Genomic DNA, 20,094 nt, shown 5'->3' on the forward strand with positions numbered 1-20,094 from the left:
ATATAACAAAACAAAAATAATTTTCAGTTTGAAACAAAATGAAACTACAAATGGAAATAAAACGGGAAAAAGGACAAAGACAATTTAGTAAACCAACTAACGATCACGAACCCCACCTGAAATTGCAGGTGATTTTTCTTTAAGGTAAACAGCAGATCCAGCTTCATATCGCTAATAACCAAATTTTTAATTAAAACGGTCATGTTGTCTTAGGGTAGATGGAATGTCTAAATCATAATCAATCGATTTTTTAATAATTTGCCAACATGTAGTTTATATCATGTATTTAAAAAACAAATATAAAAAGAATGGGTCACGTACGCGGTTTATTTTAAAATGTGTGGTAATTACATCTTAAAGAGGGACAAAAATGGAAACTCCTAAATTTTATATTTACTATAATGATAAATGTTTATCATATATGACGGAACTTTATAAAGGTCATGGATCTTTAGATTCTAATGTTTACTGCTGAAATGTGAATCCACGATTATTAAACTAATCATAAGTACCATGACTGAAATTTTACATTTGCGCCATACGCGCAATGTACAATTTCCTACCGTTACAATTGGTTAAAGACTATTAAAGTAACATAACACTTCTTGAGTCTTTGTTGTTCAGTAAACCTACTCTAGCCTACGACCCGTTAAATAAAAGGTAAATAGAAGAATTCAAACTCACATTAAAAATAAAAGTGGGTTCGTGGGAAGTAATGTGCTTTTGTAATTGGTCATTTATTCTACTTAGTATCCAGTGGTTTCAGTAGTTTTAATATATTGAATTATTTTTTTTCTTAACTGAATAAGTAATGAAAATGTTAGTAATGCACAAATGTATGGTGTCTGGTTAAGGCCATTTCGCGTTTTGGCGTTTTCGCCCTTCATATTCTTTAGGGCGAAAACGCAAAACCCCGAAAAAGCGAAGTCGAAAACGCAAAATGCGAAAAAGCGAAGTCGAAAACGCGAAATAATTTTTCTTTCCGATTTCGCGTTTTCGCGTTTTCGACTTCGCGATTTCGTCTTTTTCGCCTTTTCGCCTTTTAGCGATTTCGCCTTTTCGCGATATACATGTTATTATAACATAACATTTTAAATATAATTGGAGACAAGACTACAAAGTATAAGTCATTCAAATGATTTTCATATAAACTTCATATCTGTGACGTACTTTTAAATATTTTCATAAATTTGACAATTCCTTTACATACTTTGAACAAACTTAAAAACAGATGCATTTGTATTAAATGCCTTTGAATATACAATTTGCTTGAAATCCTATTTTTGACATTTTAAAAAAAGAAATACATAATCTTTCATTTCATGCTCATTTTGTAAATCGAAAACGCGAAAACGCGAAATGGTCTTAACCGGCCACCATACAAAAGTGTTACTGCTTTGGAAAATTTGATTAAAAGTATGCAAATAGTTTTCATTTCTTGAATGGGAATAACCTCTGTTAACTGTTTATTAAAAGACGTTATTGCTAAAGCTCGTCGGTCGTATGTCCTACGTTTTTGGGGTCTCCAACAATCATTATAAAATTATGTAACATTGATCATGTCAGTAAACATTATAAGTGTTTTATCACAAAAGTATTAAAGAAACTGATATGTAAAATATGAAAATTGACAAAGACAATAAGATATAACTACTTTTAATTTGATTTATACAATTTGACAAACTTCAAAAGGATATATTAACCGAATAGTTTAGCCTGGTGCATTTAATAACTAATTAGACTAACCATATTTAAAGTAATAGATATGTGCGGCATTCAGTAATTATAATCTGTTCATGCGAACGAAGGATGCCCTTACCTGATTCAGTAATAGATAAAGGACTTGGCAATATTTCATACTCTTTAGTTATTGTTTAAATTTTCTTTTAAGTCATGTTATACTAGTAGCCGATTTTTTGTCGATAAAACATACCTTTCATGCACTACTTCACATACTCCTGAAAAACACTATTGATTTTTATCAACATATGTTTGTCACTGATACTTCAGAGATTCACTTTTCTGGGACTTTTTTGTATATTGTGGAAAGCTGCTTGAAGAGCAGAAATGAAGTTTTTTGTGTTTGTGTCCTGTATTTTGTATTCTGGTGTGTTTACTGAATCTGTATCAAAAAGAAGTGATTCGGAAAATGAAGGGAAGGACAGTCCATTGATGTGGTTAATATCAAAACAGTTGACTGCTTTAGGGGCACGTATAGAGAAACTCCAAGATGTTGCCATTGAAAACCAAAAAAAACATTATTTCTCTAAAATCAAACTGCGTAAATAGTGCTATGGATAAAGATAACAAATTGCTCGATGACATAAACTTAAAAGTTATCGCAGTCAAAAAGAAGGTCGATCATCTGATGAAAAAAGTAGACGTAGACAAAAGCAAACTAGAAAAGCAAATTGATCAGATAAAAAGAGCCTACAGTAACATTGGTAAGTACTGGAATGTCCACAATGCTTCATAGAGTCCACAACTCTTGCGTAATATGCCAGAAAGCTACTGTTATTCAGTTTAATCTAGCTACAAAGTATACAGATACAAAACAATAAAATATGTTACAATAAGTCATTAGAAAGACACTCTTTGAAATTAGTCAAATTCTGTATGTAAACATTATTTCCAGGTAAAAATGATAACAATATGTTTTATCATTAGACAAAATAACCATATACAGAAATTACTGGATTGATGGTATGAGCAGAAGTAGCATTTGCCTAAAAAGTATTCTGTAAATTCATTTTCCACTTTGATGGCTATTTCCCTTTGCATTATATGTTTTACAAAAATGAGATGTATACGGGAAATCAAAGTCATGTATTATTGTGTTACTAATAAATCATTACCCTTTGTAATATGGGAACAACTTGTAATTATCTGTTTGTTTGTAATTTCACGAGTGTCTAAGAATAAACATACGTAAGAGTTATTTGTTAAGTTCAACGTTGATTTTTACTTTAGATATTTTTACATTTTGTCACAATAGGTCATTTTATAGTTTTGTGTTTTCCTCGTTGCTGAAATCCTTATTGTCAATCATGTCACATCTACTTATAATTAAAATAAGGTTATAATTTACAGGTGGAGGACATACGTATGTTCGGTGGGGAAGAACGACCTGTCCATCAATAAGTGGAACTAAACTGGTATATTCTGGTAAGTGCACATACAAATTTCACTCGTTGTCTTTGCTTTAGTTTCTACATTGAAATGCAAACCGAATGAGTATTAAGATAAATAAAATGTTATTATGTCTTAATCTTATCAACTCACAATTTGTTGTGTCGATTACAAGATTTCATTCATCATATATCATGCATATCCAGAAAACAATGATATCAATCTATTCTGGAAGAGGAGATGTTGAATTATCGATTTAAATTGTTTCCTTATTTTTTCTGTGTTGTTTTGTCTCATTGAAGTATAAGAATAACACCACAAATATGAACCGTGCTACTACGCATTTTACTTTTGAGGCTGGTTTTCTCTAATTTCAAAATTACATCCACCTCATTATCCATGTTATTATAGTTCTGTCGTATAATTTGCAGTTCAAGATATGTTGTTTGGCTTTTTGTTTTCCAACATACTTGTTATTCTTACCGATTGTAAAGGTAAGACATATGTGTGTAAGTACTCTCTTGTTTACTTACAGGATACACAGGTGGCGGTTATTACAGCCATCCAGGAAGACCTGCAGAACCTGTATGTCTACCAACTAACCCTAATTTCGTGAAAACAAGTGGTACAAATAGCGCTTACATATATGGAACAGAATATCAGACCAATGTCTTTGGTTCGAATTCTGTTTCGCAGGATGTTCCATGTAGTGTCTGTCTCGTTCAATCCGGAACTACAATTATGATACCTGGAAAAACAACATGCAATAAAGGATGGAAATTACAGTATAAAGGAAATCTAGCTACAGGGTATGCTGGACATGCTGGCGCTTCCACTTATTTATGTGTAGATTTTAATCAAGAATACATTCACGGCGGACGGGCCGACGACAGGGGTTATTTGTTTTATGATGTTGTCGCCCGATGTGGATCACTTCCATGTCCTCCTTACCGTAATGGATACCCTTTAACGTGCGTGGTGTGTTCTAAATGAATTCGAACGATTGAAATATATATTGAACCATAAAAGAAACGTAGTATTATTCGAAAGGCTAAATTTTCAAATGCATTGATAAAAATATCTATTTCCTTTTGGTTTAGGTTAATTACCTTCAAATGATGCTAAGATTATGTTTAAATCTCCGTTATGGCAGACTGCGTTCATTAATTCGGTCGTTCTAATAGTGGCCTGGATAGGTCCGTGGGACACATTTTGCAGTCACATTTCATAAGACGAGATGCACATTGAATCTCGTTTTTTTTTATTATTAAATTCTGTTCTTCGCAAAACTTATCGGGTGATTCCATCATGGCAATGCAAGATTTACATATATTTCATTATATTTATCTTTTTATTGTTATTTCACTATTCATAAACATGAATTTGACCTCTAACAGTTTTCCTCATCAAAATTCTTTATGGAAGTTGGTTTGCTGCCATGATGATTTGGCGGAGAGATAATCAGAATACGATAGATGATTCCATTGTTGGGGTAGGACAGTCACTGCTAACCCTTCAATACACACGATTTTAGTCCTAGTGAGGTTCAAGTTGCATATCTTTAGTTTTCAGTGGTGTGGTTAATATACTTTACACAAATCGACACTGATATATAAGAGTAGACAAAATTCAAGATTTTACATGATGCTCTTTATTTTTAGGATGATGATAACTTCTCATCGGATTGTAATATATCTGATAAACTATGCAAAAAAAAAGGCAAAAGACACCAATTGAAATTCAAACTGTAGTGATCTGACTGTCATACAAGTGAGAGGTTAAGCTAGCTACAAAACCAGGTCGAATCCACCATTTTCTCATATTAAAGAGAAGCCTTTAGAAGTCAGAAACTTGACAGTTGTTACCCTTTCGTAGGATACGTTTGAGCTTTTGATTTTTGCCATTTGATTACAGACTTTCTTGACTTTTCCTCAGATTTTTTTTTTTTTTTTGTTATTTTACTTTTTACAACTGATATGGTTTCCATGGTCAAAACTTTTTTCATGGTCAGACTTCAGCATGTCAGATATACTTAATCTCACTAAATTTGTATTATTATTATTAATGTAACACCATCATGTACAACTTGCATTGAGTAACAAATTACTTTTAAGTGAAAATTCTAAATATTATTATGGATAAGCATCATACTGTAAAATTGTTCAAAGTAATTACATTGCATAAGTTATACAAAATAAACAAATTACAAATTTTAATCAATTCATGACATTTATTTATTATAACAAATAATGTGACATAATCCATTTCTAACATGAAACAAACAACAGTAAGCAACTTGTTTTAAAATTTACAATTCTTAAAAATTACAACATAGAGAAATGGGACAATAAATTTAACATGAGTAAAAAATGATCTACAAAATCTATCACAGTAACTTTTCCACTTTTTCTTGTCAAGATTTCAATGAAAACATTTCATTTGGTTTTGACATTGTCTGAAATTAGTCAATTAGTCAATTTCAGATACAAACTCACTGGTTTAACCACACACACAAAAAAAACTCTTATAAATTATGTGTAAAACTAACAAAATGTAAATTCATTCTTATATTGAATCAGTAATGTCTTGCTTAACTTTGATTTTAGTCACTGTCAGTAATGACATGTTTAGAGGTATTCAAACCCTGTATGCTAAACCCAGAATGATCTTATTCATATGCACTTGTACCAATGGTCCATTGCATTGTGTAAAATATTAATAATATTTGATATTTGATATTCTGATTTTGGAAATATAAGTGTGACATGACATATACAAAACATGAATGATGGTACAAAGGAAAAGATAATTAACTTAAGGCAGTAGAAATCTGTATTTTCCTTATTCAAAAGATGTCAAATTTCTTCAAACTTTTGGAAATACTTGCCCAAACTCAATTAAAACATGAAAAAAACATGTCAAATTCAATGTGTTAAATGAACAATGAAAAGTAAATAAACAAACAATTATGACCCAATGTACAAAAATGTGTAAGGGTTCCACAGAACCCAGTGTCTCGGTTTCTTTTGCTGTTAAATCGCAGGCTAAAAAAAAATTAGAAGGAAAAAAATAAAAAATATTCCTTGTGATACTATCTTTTGATTAAAAGAAGCTTCTGTCCAAGTTTGGTAAATACAGGATAGTTTATGAATCTAATCAATGTTATAAATCGTTAACTTCTGACTGTATGTAATGTTAACTGGAAGAAAAACTTAGTCCATTTTTAAGTAAAATACGGATAAATTAGTTCAAAATTTCCTTCTAGATACTAGAAAACTAGAAAACTAGATTTTGATCATAAACAAGCTTCTGTCCAAGTTTGGTAGAAATCCAAAATAGGTTAAGAAAATTATCAAAATTTTAAAAACTTTAACCACAGATTGAATGAATAGTTTCCATTTAATTCAATTTATAAGTTAAATACAGATTTTTTTTGTTTTTACAAATTTAACTCTGAATAATTTCTTATGATCATAAATCCAGATTAGTTTAAGAAAGGTTATTTAAAATTTCAAAAACTTTAACCGCAGAGTAAATATTTCTGGACACAGCCGCCACTGAAGGAATGTAGGATTACTATGTGTTGCTTTTTCAACCAGATAGACTTTTAACTAGATAACATTATATTATACATGTAAATCTCATACATCTCTTGTATATTTGTCTAAAATGTAATATTTGTTACAAGTCATATCTTTACCAGAAAATGTTCAGATTAATATATTTTTTTTAAATATAAAAAAAAAAAGATGTGATATAATTCACAACTTTCCTACAGAGATGTATCCTCTAAAAAATGTCGAAAACTACTCAATAAAGTATGATATACATGTAAAAAAAAAACAACAACAAAAAAACAAGAGTGCACACGCTGAAATGTCTCACCATCTTTACCAATCATTGATATAATGTTGATATTCTTAAATATAAAGCTTTATTACAACTGTCACATACACTTAAAATTAATCAAGAAAACTAAACATTGACCAATGAACCATAAAAATGAGGTCAAGGTCAGATGAACCATGCCAGGCAGGCATGCACAGCTAAAAATTCTTCCATACAACAACTATAGTTGACCTATTGCTTACAGTTTAAGAAAAACAGACCAAAACACAAAAACTTAACACTGAGCACTGAACTGTGAAAATGAGGTCAAGGTCAAATAAAATCTGCAAGACTGACATTTAGATCATAAAATAATTCCATGCACCAAATATAGTATAGAAAAAAAAAAAAAACTCAAAATCTTTTACTTAACTTTGACCACTGAACCATGAAAATGAGGTCAAGGTCAGATGACACCTGCCAGCTAGACATGTACACCTTACAATCATTCCATACACCAAATATAGAAGACCTATTGCATATAGTATAAGAAAAACAGATAAAAACACCAAAACCTAACTATAAACACTGAACCATGAAAATAAGGTCAAGGTCAGATGACACCTGCCAGTTGGACATATACACCTGACAGTCCTTCTGTACACCAAATATACTAGCCCTATTGCTTATAGTATCTGAGATATTGACTTGACCACCAAAACTTAACCTTGTTCACTGATCCATGAAATGAGGTCGAGGTTAAGTGTAAACTGTCTGACGGGGATGAGGACTTGCAAGGTACGCACATACCAAATATAGTTGTCCTATTACTTATATAAAGAGAGAATTTAACATTACAAAAAGTCTTAACCTCTTTTCAAGTAGTCACTGAACCATGAAAATGAGGTCAAGGACATTGGACATGTGACTGATGGAAACTTCGTAACATGAGGCATCTATATACAAAGTATGAAACATCCAGGTCTTCCACCTCTAAAATATTAAGCTTTTAAGAAGTTAGCTAACGCCGCTGCCGTATCCGCCACCTGAGCACTATCGCAGGCTCGACAAAAAACTACCTTAACTAAAAACGTGAACCTGAAATGGGACCAACGAATGAACATACTAACAAGCAAACAGAGGGACAGACTAGAAAACATGATACCCCTCTTCTATGATAGCTGGGGCATAAAACAACACATCAAAAATTGGATTATAGGGCTTAAAATAATGTTAACTATAGATTAATGAGAAAAATAGTTTGCAAATTTAGAAATTTTCTGGTGGAGAAATGACTTGTAACAAAACTGTTCTTCAAAACTTCCTTTCATTTCATATACGAACAATTGTTTCCACACAGTTTCAACATTCTAATTCAATGAGAAAAAGCTTGCATTCTTCACACACTTTCCATGAAATATCATGTCTGCTGTGTTCCCATGGCGACAGCTGTGAACCAACATCTTCCGTAGGGCACAGCTAATGATGCCATAACTTTCCATTTGTCGTCCGTAGTGTCATAACTTTCTATGTTAGAGTAGAATTAGTTCCCTCCATCATTACCACCAAGCACAAATATCTGATTGTTAAATGCTGTTACTCCTACAAAAGATTTATGAATGTGTTACTACTTTTATCAATTTGAAAACAAATAAATCATAAGATTTTGACTTAGTACTGCAAATTCAGGAAATTTGCAATGTTTTGATCATTGTGAAAGCTGCGATGAAGGTTTCAGGAAAATTCAAACTTGCATTTTAAATTATTATAGCATCATTTGTGTGATTTACTAATATATTTTATAATTAAACTTGCGTGTTTGATTATTGCTTAAATATTAAAGAAAAATACAAAAATATCTGAATTCACAGTATCACTTGTATTTTACTAAATTCTATAAAATATTTACTATGCATTTTTTTTTTTACTAAGGATGGCTAAATTTGGATTACAGTATGTAATAAAGAACTTTTTAATCATAACTTCAGTGTGTCATGTGCACTAGTGATAATTTATCATTTGAACCGTTGTGCTATCACCTTGGAAAATGGTCAACATCAATCGACATCAAAAATAAACCTGCATAAATTTGTAAATCTAAAACATGTCCCATATTCTTAAATTTGTAAGCAGTGTTCACAAACACAGCAATTTACTGTGAGTTTGATCTTTCAGTTAACAGGTTTTTAACTGATCAAACTATAATTTGTTTTTTCAAATGGATTTGGATAAATAATTTGTGAAACAAGAGTGTAATGATATATCATTTATCTTGTAAGTCTATAAAAACATACATGATAAATAGCAAGTCATCCTTATATTACTTTCCTTAAGAATCATATATAAACTTAGTCACTGAAAAAAAAACTTCTCACATGGATAAAACTTGGATTCCATCATTGAAGACAGACATGTCCATACATCTGTGTCTGGGTCATAACATTTTAGGTCTTTACTGGAATACACCCCTTCTGTTATCCCACCTACAGCATATATCTTCCCTTTCAAGGTAACCAGTCCACTTACTGCTCTCGAGAATGACATGTTTTTTAACTGAAATATAATTTTTATACAAATTTGATGTTTTTGAAAAGCAGTCATGAATAAACTGTGATCATAGTTAGTATCTGAATCACATGGCAGCACAAGATAATCTGATAATTTAAGTTTTGTTCAAATATATGAGTCTTGCATGAAATGTTGTAATTTTTGGAGAATGGCATACTAAATTATAAGAGTTATATAATTCCATTCATTTGAATTTTCAATTTGCAACCTTACCTTTCTTTGAACGCTACTGTTTGAAAATTCTCTTAACATTGAGCTTTACCAATGTCTTTTGTGTTTTTTTTATATTGGGTTATAGTAACCATACCAATATATATCAAATATCCAGCTCTTATTAGCCATAAAAATCTACAAATGATGCTTTCAACCAGTGATGAGATATAAAGAGAAGCAGCTCATTGATGTAACCTATCGCAGACATTTTACAATTATTGACTTTCAATGAGATTGATACAATAAATTATAGACCCCGCATATGTGATACTCATTGAGGCCAACAATTTTGGCCTATGAGAAAATAGAATTTTTATAATCATACAATAACAAATGATATTTCCTACATTTGACATTGAATTAACATGACAATGATAATGGATCTTACATTTTCCCAGACATCACAGACAGGATTATATCTGATAAAAGCGTCCACCATTGTGGAGTTTCCTGTATCTACATCACCTCCTAGGTAGAAATAAAAATTAAAATCTAAAGTAACATTAGTTGTCTAGGGCAATAATGTTTTGAATTAAAATATGTTAATAAACTTATATCTTACTAACTAGGTTAGGACTTACGTACACTTAAAGTCAACTATGATAGACAAATTAAGACACATAGTTGTATTATATTTAAGGCTTTCTCATAACACTAAAAACACTGGTTTTGCTGTCATTAATGCAACAGAGAAGCTTCTATTTTACATAGGCCCATCTTAAAATACAGTGTGGTTATCTCTTTACTAATGTAAAATATACAAATCATTCTTATTCAATCAGTCATTTTGGAAAATGGTTGTTTTGAAAATCAATATTTTAGGAAAATTAAAACTACAGTAAAATTTCTGTATTACTGCATGTTGATAGTATACAAATAATACAAGTAAATTTACAAAGTCCTTCCAATACTACCAAAATATTAGCTATGTTCCTTGACTTACATACCAGCCGCATATAGGAATCCATTTAGACCAACAGCAAATATCCTTGATGTAGGTAGGGCCAATGAGGCTACAAATGACCACTTGTTGGTCTTAGGACAGTACTTCTCTACAGTGGACAGCCTGGATGTTCCATCAAATCCACCAATGGCATAAATATAACCATTTAAAGCAGCCATAGCTACAATATACAAACATAACTTCATAGTTGAAAATTCTCTCCCTAAAATGTTATCAAATTTCCTTGTGAATTGGTCCATTTATATGAAATATCTGTTACAGAGGAACATGGATGTGTTCAACTTGTAACAAACACTAGCTCTTATGCTTTTCATTCATTGTGAAAATAATAAATGTGACTTGTCACTAAATTAACGGACTGTATGTCTTGAGCAACACCACAGGTGCCATATGTGGAGCAGAAAAAACCTTCCCTTTGCTTTTCGTTGATTCATGTTGCTCAATCATTGGTTTTCTATATAATATTTTCATGATGATGGCATGCATTGTAACAGCTAAGCAATTATATTTTGAACTAAATTTGAAGAAATAGTTGCAAAAAAGAGAATCAAATAAAACATATTATTAGAAAGCTGAACTATACATTTGTTCTACAATATATTCTAAACATATTTTGCTTTCTAAACCGACTAACTTTTACGCGTAACTAATCCATAAACCAACAAATTAAAATACTTTTCCAGCAATTTTTTTATGATGTATTCAGTAATGCCACCTTCATACATTTACAAAACTTTGTGTGTGGAGTATTTTATGATGCCATTTAATCAACTTATCAAACTCTGCCTGTTGAGTTTTAATTATGAATGTTAATACTTTGCCGGTGTAGTTTTTAATGAAGCAACCTTTATCCACTTTCGAAATTTCGACCACAGAGTATTAATTGGTGTTACCTTTATGCACTTACCAAACTTTGCCCGTGGAGTATTTAATGATGCCACCTTGATCCACTTATCTAGATATCTCATATATATCATTACATTGTTGACAACAACATTCGCTTTGTTACAACTACCTGAATTAAAGCAAAGAGTTCTGGGTAAATTGGTCCAACTGTCACCTGAAATATAGCACAGGACCTCATACACATATTTATGAACAAAAAAGAGGCAAATGTATATCGTACCATAAACCACTCATACTAAAATATTTTCAGTTTTAATAAAATTTCTTTATGCTTATATAATTTATTTTAATGATTTTTTTAATAAAATTTTTTATGAATAAAATTTCAGTCTAAAATCCAAACTGAAGTGCATGATTTCATTGAAACTGTATCTCTAATACTCCAACAATGTTATGAGGAGGACAGATTAAAATTGACACTCCGTAAATTTTATGGACACCATCACGAATTGGTGGATCCATACGATGTGTCTTTAACCAAACTAGCTAAGGACATTTTTACCACATGGTAGATTGTGGTTTGTCATTATGTCGTCTAATCTTTTAATTACCAAACGTGACTTATTCCCGATTGTGACTGTTTTGCTGAGTGTGAATTCGCATTACTATAAGACGTGTTACGGTACTTGTCTATCCCAAATTCATGTATTTAGTTTAAATGTTTAATGTTATATTTGTAATTCTCATCGGATTTTGTCAAATGTGTTGACGTCTTTTCTATTATATTTATGTGTTATGGAAAGAAAAATTAATCACCGCCGTCATTTATTAGATTTAATTTTGGTCAACGTAATCTGTACGATAATTTACGTTTGAAGTTGGATTCATAACAAACTGGACATATATATATTATAGTTAATTGCTATTAATAAGTATTGCAATATGCATTGTGTTTAAATGCAATATCAGTATTTAGTTCTATTATAATCTTTAATCAATCTTAATTCTATCTTACTTTTAAGATATAGTTTTTCATATGTGACGTCATCCTTCTGCTGTTTCAGAAATTTCATTAATTCAAATGTGACGTAATTTTTAATGCCTTTTCACCATCGTATGTGACGTCATTTTAACAATTTACTGCGTTGAGGCCTGGACTGAGTCGGATGTGTCTATTCTGTGTTGGTCTTTGCATTATGTATTCGTGTTTGTTTTCTGTAATGAGTTAATACTTCAGTTTCATTATGTATATCTGTTATATTTATTTGATAAAATTTACTGTTTGCAATAGCATTTATTGTTCTAAATAGTAAGGATGTTCTTATCCCAAGCATAAAAACATAGCCGTATTTGACACAGCCTTTTTCAACTTTTGATCTTCAGTGCTGTACAACTTTGTACTTTTTTTCGCTTTCGATCTTTTATATCTGGGCGTCACTGGTGAGTCTTGTGTGGACGAGGCACGCTTTTGACGCATTGAATTTTAAACCTGATGCTTTTTGTTATTCATTAATCATGAGTTTCTTTGTCTAATACGTTCTCCTATTTATTTGTATTGTAGTCCTGTAATATTATGTTGTCATTTCAATGTTATATTTAACATTGCCATAAAAGTGCGAAGTTTGGCATGCCACAAAATCAGGTTCAACCCACCATTTTTTCCTTTAAAAATGTTCTGTACCAAGTCAGGAATATGGCCATTGTTATATTATTGTTCGTTTCTGTGTGTGTTACATTTTAACGTTGCGTCGTTTGTTTTCTCTTATTTTTGGGTGTAATTTCACATTGCGATAAGACGTGTCACGGTACTTGTCTATCCCAAATTCATGTATTTGGTTTTGATGTTATATTTGTTATTCTCGTGGGATTTTGTCTGATGCTTGGTCCGTTTCTGTGTGTGTTACATTTTAGTGTTGTGTCGTTGTTCTCCTCTTTATTTAATGTGTTTCCCTCGGTTTTAGTTTATTACCCCGATTTTGTTTTTTGTCCATAGATTTATGAGTTTTGAACAGCGGTATACTACTGTTGCCTTTATTTATACAATACTATATTTAAGGTACCAGCTATATAAAGGTGCATGTCTTCTGACACAACTGAACAGTGGTGACACCTGGAGAATGGTAGATCTTTAAGTTTCAATCAAGATCCATTTTCAAGATTATATCCTTCAACACAGTTTAGATAGTTTCTGTTGTAGATTTCTCCTCCAGTAACGTAAACAATAGTCTCCACTGCCATGCATCTCCTGGGAACTACACGGGGAGAAGACATCTCCATTCTACGATCCTAAAATAGAATGTGTGCTATTAAAAACAATGGTCTGCTATGCCACACATCTCATGGAAATAACTATGGGGAAATACTTCTCCATTCTCTTTTTGTGATGCGAATAAGTAATGCGCACTTTTTAGTACGAACACCCAAATTGTAAAACTTTTCAACTGTTTCAAGTTTGTATATTTTTTTTTATTATATTTTCACGGTAGGTGATTCCTTGGGGTTTACCCCATATATCCTTTTTATTCAAATACAAATCAAAAGAAAGAGGAACACGTTCTAAATAAGAATATCAAGGGTCTGATCTCGGTTTATTGAGAAAATAAGTTGTATGATTTGTCAATATACTATTAAAATACGTGTTTGAATACATATGTTAATGATTTTTTTTAGCAATGTAGATATAATGGATATGGTTTAATGAGCTCGCGATGTTTGATTAAATTATTCAAATACAAGACAAAAAATATCTTTACTAAATTGGTAATGTTGAGCTGTACTAACATTATTTAGGAGGACTAGCTGTCAAAATTATATTCACCAATATGACACAAATACTCATAATTGATTTATAACATACTATAACACATTACATTTTTTTTTAAATTTAGAAATACGCCGTCTTCGGTTACTCATTATGTCTTTTACTTTTATTTATATACATAGTTTATAGTTTCACTTTATTGCATAATGGATGTTTATTTTGTATATTCATTCATGTATATATATTTTACTTTGTCGGATTAAAAATAACCATCGCATATATCGTTTTTAGGAATTATTGATATTGGTTGTCATATATCATCAAATCTGAGGATGGTATTACTCTCACGCAAAATAATAATTATATATTGAAACATAATGTTAAGATTTGGTTAAGTTGTATTGATTTTTGTTAAGATCCGATAAACCATGTTCTGTTTTTCCATAATTATTCGAAGTTGCAATTGCAGATGCAATATAAAAGACGTGAAGGATATTTAGCGTGTCTAAAATCAATTTCAAGATACTATTTCTTAAAGACATCAACCGTGACCATTTACAAAAAAAAATAATGTTCATTATTCAATAAAGTAATAAAGTAATGTAGCGATCATTGTTATCACTCAAAACCAATAGATATAAGAAAATGTGGTATAAGTGTCAATGAGACAACCGTCCATTCAAGTTACAATTGGCTCGCACCGAGCAGCAAGCTATAAAGGGCTCGAAAATTAATAGTGTTGTACCATTCAAACGGGAAAAACCAATGGTCTAATCTATATAAAAAAAAAGAAACGAGAAACACTTATGAACCACATCAACAAACGACAACTACTTAAAATTAAATTCTTGACTCAGGACAGATGCAAATAATTGCAACAGGTTTAAACGTTTTAATGGTACCAAACCTTCAACAATATCTGAAACAATTGTGTAACATCACAACATGGAAATTTTAAAGATACATAAACAAATACAGATGTACACGAAGAAAGAAAATTTAATTATACAAAGATCAGTTTTAATGGACAAAAGTAAATTCACAAAAATACTAAACTCCGAGGAAAATTCAAAGCGGAAAGTCCTAAATCAAATGACAAAATGACACGATTATCCACATCAAACGAATAACAAAATTTATTTACTATAAAAGTTGTCGATCTAATGTGGTAGATTTGAGAAAGGATTCATTAAATTTCTTTTCGTTGAGACTTGGTTTTTCCCCTGTGGTATAGTTAGACTATTTATAAGTTCAAGACTGGTCAGTGAGAGTAGTTGTATAACGAGTTCTTGTTAAATATAGATGGGTAAAATATGCACGTGAAATACTTTGGCGGTTTAAAAGGTGGGGTCCTGTTATATTATATAAACAACATTTGTGGGTGTCATTTATCGAAAGTGCTCACAGTAACTACGACAGTTCGCAGTTTATTCCTGACTGCGTTATGTCAAATTCCGATCCAGATCTAGATGTGAGAGATCTGACAGAATTCAGTGGAGTTAATACTGATTTGTCGACAGACGGTGCTGTTTCACTCTTCTCTACCGTATGAAGCAACTCGTTAGAGCAACAAAAGAACAACATTATTCAACATTTTGAGAGCCGTTTTGCTAACGAGAAGTCGGAGAAAGCTACTGGAGTAGATGCAACAGATTATACATTCAAGAGCGAACGTAACCGCATGCAGCACAGTTTAAATCTTGAACGTTCGGATAAATTGCCCAAAATTGACAGTTTTGTTAAGTTTAATTCTTTGGACGACGTAGCATGCCTAATTTCAGAAGAGAAAGAGACATTAAGAAAACGCAATAAAATTCTAAAAATTGCCGATAAGCATGGTTGGGATACGGTTCAAGAGTATTTGGATAGTCCTTTGGCTGATAATAAGGACGATGCCGTCAATTTACGGTCCGCGATCACCAGAGTTAATAAAAGGAGAAGGAATTTCAAACCATATGATCGTCCGATGGAAAAATCAACAAATGGTAATGGCCTTTCAGACAACAATGGTACAAAATTCAACACCAAAGTATTTTTTCGTGGCTTTAGCCAATTCAACGCCAATGACGAGAACCGTGGTAAATCAAACAGCAATTTTCAATCAGTAGTCTACTTTAACTGCAACCAACCTGGTCACTGCAAGGAGTCCCATCTGCAACTGTCAGCGCACCAAAAGAACAGATGCCAAAATCAACATTAGGTGAATTCTTCACAGTCATCAGTTATTAATGAAGTTGAGTATAGTTTCGATATTATTAACAATTATGAGACAGAGGGGAAAAACACTTATTAATGTCAAAGGCAATTTAAGAAGAAATGTTGAGTTCTGGAAAAATGTTTTATGTGCAAATGATTTTATTATTGATACTATAAATTTAGGATATAGAATACCATTTGTTAGAGAACCAAATTTGGCATTTTTACGAAATAATATGTCTGCTATTAAATATTCTGATTTTGTCGAAAAATCCATATCCAAGTTACTTGACACACATTGTATTAAAGAAGTCACATGTCCACCTTTTGTTGTGAATCCTTTCACGGTATCTGTACAAAGTTCAGGTAAAATGAGATTAGCACTCGATTTACGTCATGTTAAATTCTCCCTCGCCCTGCTCGTCCGAATTTAAAGTATTTAATCTCTAAATTCAATAGCCTATAAACAATATAAACACAGATATAGGATTAGTTGCTCGCAGTAACATATCATTTTCTCTTGCGACACAATATTTTATTTTACTTTCTTGTACATATTTCTTCGATCCAAACCACTGACATATAAATCCATGACACATAACATTGTTTCTCATTCGCATCTTTTCTTTTTCCTCGGTTAATACCTCCAACGCCTGTACGTATGTGATAAACATAGCAGCAACTGTCAATATACCAATGTGACCAACTTCAATTATAGTACCATTAAATCCCACCCGTAGAAACCGCCAAACCTTTCCTCGTGCATTATACACCCGAACTCAAACTCTATAAATAGTACATACTGTTGCAGAACTAGTTATACTAGTTCCCATCTATAAATAATTACCACTAATATCAAACGGGAAAACCCAAATTTCAAACGAAATAAAATATATTTAAATTCTCCCCCCTGCTCGTCCGAATTTAAAGTATTTAATCTCTAAATTCAATAGGCTATAAACAAAACAAACACAGATATAGGATTAGTTGCTCGGAGTAACATCGAAACAAAGGAAATGAAACAGTTCAGAATAAGATTCAGATATAAAAAGATATTACCAACTGATGATCTAAAAAATTTCTTCATATAACCATCTTCAAACTGACATCACGAGCTCTATAGTACGATAAAAGTGTATTATCTTCTCTTAGCTAGTAAACACTTCGCGACTTCAAAGAGAACACAAAACGAAAATGAAATCAGATTCTGAATCAGATTCTAAACAAGTTAATTTCAGATAAACCTTTAACCACTTAACAGGACTTATCTCATATCCAAGTCGACAATCGGAACACCAAAAACGTAATTTTCCAAAATAAAATTTATATTTCATAACGGTATAGATATATAGTGAACTAGACTGACGCTTCCACATGAGATGGTAAGCAAAGACAATTTTTCAAATCTTGAATCATTGGATAATTTCCCAGACTGTTTCCATTGATTCTGCAAATAAAAGAAAACAATCAAAAACTTCATATATACATGTATGTAAATTAGATAAACTTTAAACTTCTATAGATATATACATACTTCATATCTATATATGACTTCTAATCACACTGTGTGATTCTTTATGTTACATTGTGCAACATAGCTCATGAAAGTCAAAACATATACATATCTCATATCTACATACATCAATTTCTAATCACACTGTGATTCTTTATGGTACACTGTACAACATAGCTCGTGAAAGTCTATACCTATACATATCTCATATCTAAATAACATATGAAAAAAACAAAGACCACAATTTTTCCCAAAACGAAACCAGGATATATACATGAACTATTAGGTACAACTTGACTAAAATAATGTGAATCATATACAAACAATACCTTATGTATGTCTGGCATGAATGTAAAATGAATAACTCAGGAACTACCCCGCCGGCTAGGAACAACCCAATAAACCTAATAAAGGGGTCACCTGGAAACCTGGATCCGATCCAATGCGACAAGACGTCTCGCCAGACATACTCGGACGTGTATGTTTTAAAAACAAAAATACATGTATCATAGTACATTCATAATATGAATGAAACTTGAATCTTGCCCTGTCTGCACCAGCCTATAAAGTGATAGTATCAGAGGAAAATTTCCGCTATAATTTAATAACGTATCTTAACCTTATAAAAACTATACACTAATACTGTACATACATCAGTGGTGGATCCAGAACTTTTCATAAGGGGGGGCCGCTGACTGACCTAAGGGGGGCCCGCTCCAGTCATGCTTCAGTGATTCCCTATATAATCAACCAAATTTTTCCCACGAAAGGGGGGGGGGGGCCGGGCCCCCCTGGATCCGCCTATGCAATTATTTCTCCGTAAACTAACGACACGTGAATAATGAAACCTCTAACCACACTGTGATACTTTATGTTACACTGTGCATCACAACTCATGAAAGTCTATACATATATACATCATGTACATATCTCATACCTACATAGTTACATCAACATCTAATCACACTGCTACACTGTTCATCTATGGTACAACATAGCTCATGAAATTCCATACAAAGTCCATCATAATACTGTATATTATGTCACAGAACAGCTATATTGTTCAAGAATAAACTGTACACACTGTGTGCCATACCCTAATAATTGTATCTTATTTAAATATATACCTTCTAAATTACTATTAGTAGGCAGACCGAATTCAATCTAACAAATTACTGTTAAATGGTTGCATATCAAAAATGCTGTATTCGTCCGATCCTTGCATAAAAACGGAATTTGATTTCTCTAATCACGGAAATATTGTATATAGCCTTAATATTCGTACTGTAAACAATTCACAGCTGATTTTCACTTAAGTACCACTAATGTAGCTGTTGCTTTTCGCATATGCAGTATAAAATTAATTAGATAACCCTATCAATCAAATAATTATACACGTAGAAACTATCCAAACTAATGCAGTTATTAAATGCTGACCAATCATGTGCAAATGCATCAACACTGAATGTACCAGGTGTGAAAAACTTTAAGACAAACTACAACACCATATTTCTTCTGTCGGTAAATAAATCACAAATGAATGAACACCGTAACAGATCAAATTATTTGAAATTAATATCTAAAACACCCGGATCTTCGAAATCAAAATTGTACTAAATTTGTCAGCTTTTATATATTTATCTCTAGGAATCCATTCAGTTTTGATCATATCTAATACAATTTAAGCATATCGTTAAAAACTCTAAGGCTGTGTCTGAAGCTCCTACTTCATACAAACTTTTCTTATTTTCTTTAGTTTTTACATTCTAATTATCGGTGTAAATCTAAACAAATTATCCACTAAATAGGTTATGTACGATTGTAAAATATAATTGCTTACCGCTTTTAATTCTCTTCAAGTTTGACTTTTGGTTCACTCTGATTTATATCTCTTAAAATGTGTTACATTTATTACCTAGTACATCTGCATATTCGGTGGCATCGGAAAAAAACTAATCCTCTCAGGCATTCTATGAAATCTAAAAGATGCCTTAAACTAGATTTGTCATATTGAAATACCCAAACCTAAGTTTTGTCTTTCAAAATACAAAAATATCCCAATAAGTTCTGCAAGAT

General features: G+C 31.8%; 1 protein-coding gene across 1 annotated transcript; it reads left to right on the plus strand.

Moving 5' to 3' along the window:
• The first annotated feature begins 2,027 nt into the window (after positions 1 to 2,027).
• On the plus strand, positions 2,028 to 4,161 carry LOC139486099 (uncharacterized). Its single transcript, XM_071270804.1, has 3 exons — positions 2,028 to 2,444; positions 3,091 to 3,165; positions 3,665 to 4,161. The coding sequence occupies exons 1-3, from the start codon at positions 2,231 to 2,233 to the stop codon at positions 4,120 to 4,122; spliced, it is 747 nt and encodes a 248-aa protein (XP_071126905.1). The 5' UTR covers positions 2,028 to 2,230; the 3' UTR covers positions 4,123 to 4,161.
• The last annotated feature ends 15,933 nt before the right edge of the window (positions 4,162 to 20,094 follow it).

The sequence above is a fragment of the Mytilus edulis genome, chromosome 8 (genome assembly GCF_963676685.1).
Source record: "Mytilus edulis chromosome 8, xbMytEdul2.2, whole genome shotgun sequence".
NCBI lineage: Eukaryota > Metazoa > Mollusca > Bivalvia > Mytilida > Mytilidae > Mytilus > Mytilus edulis.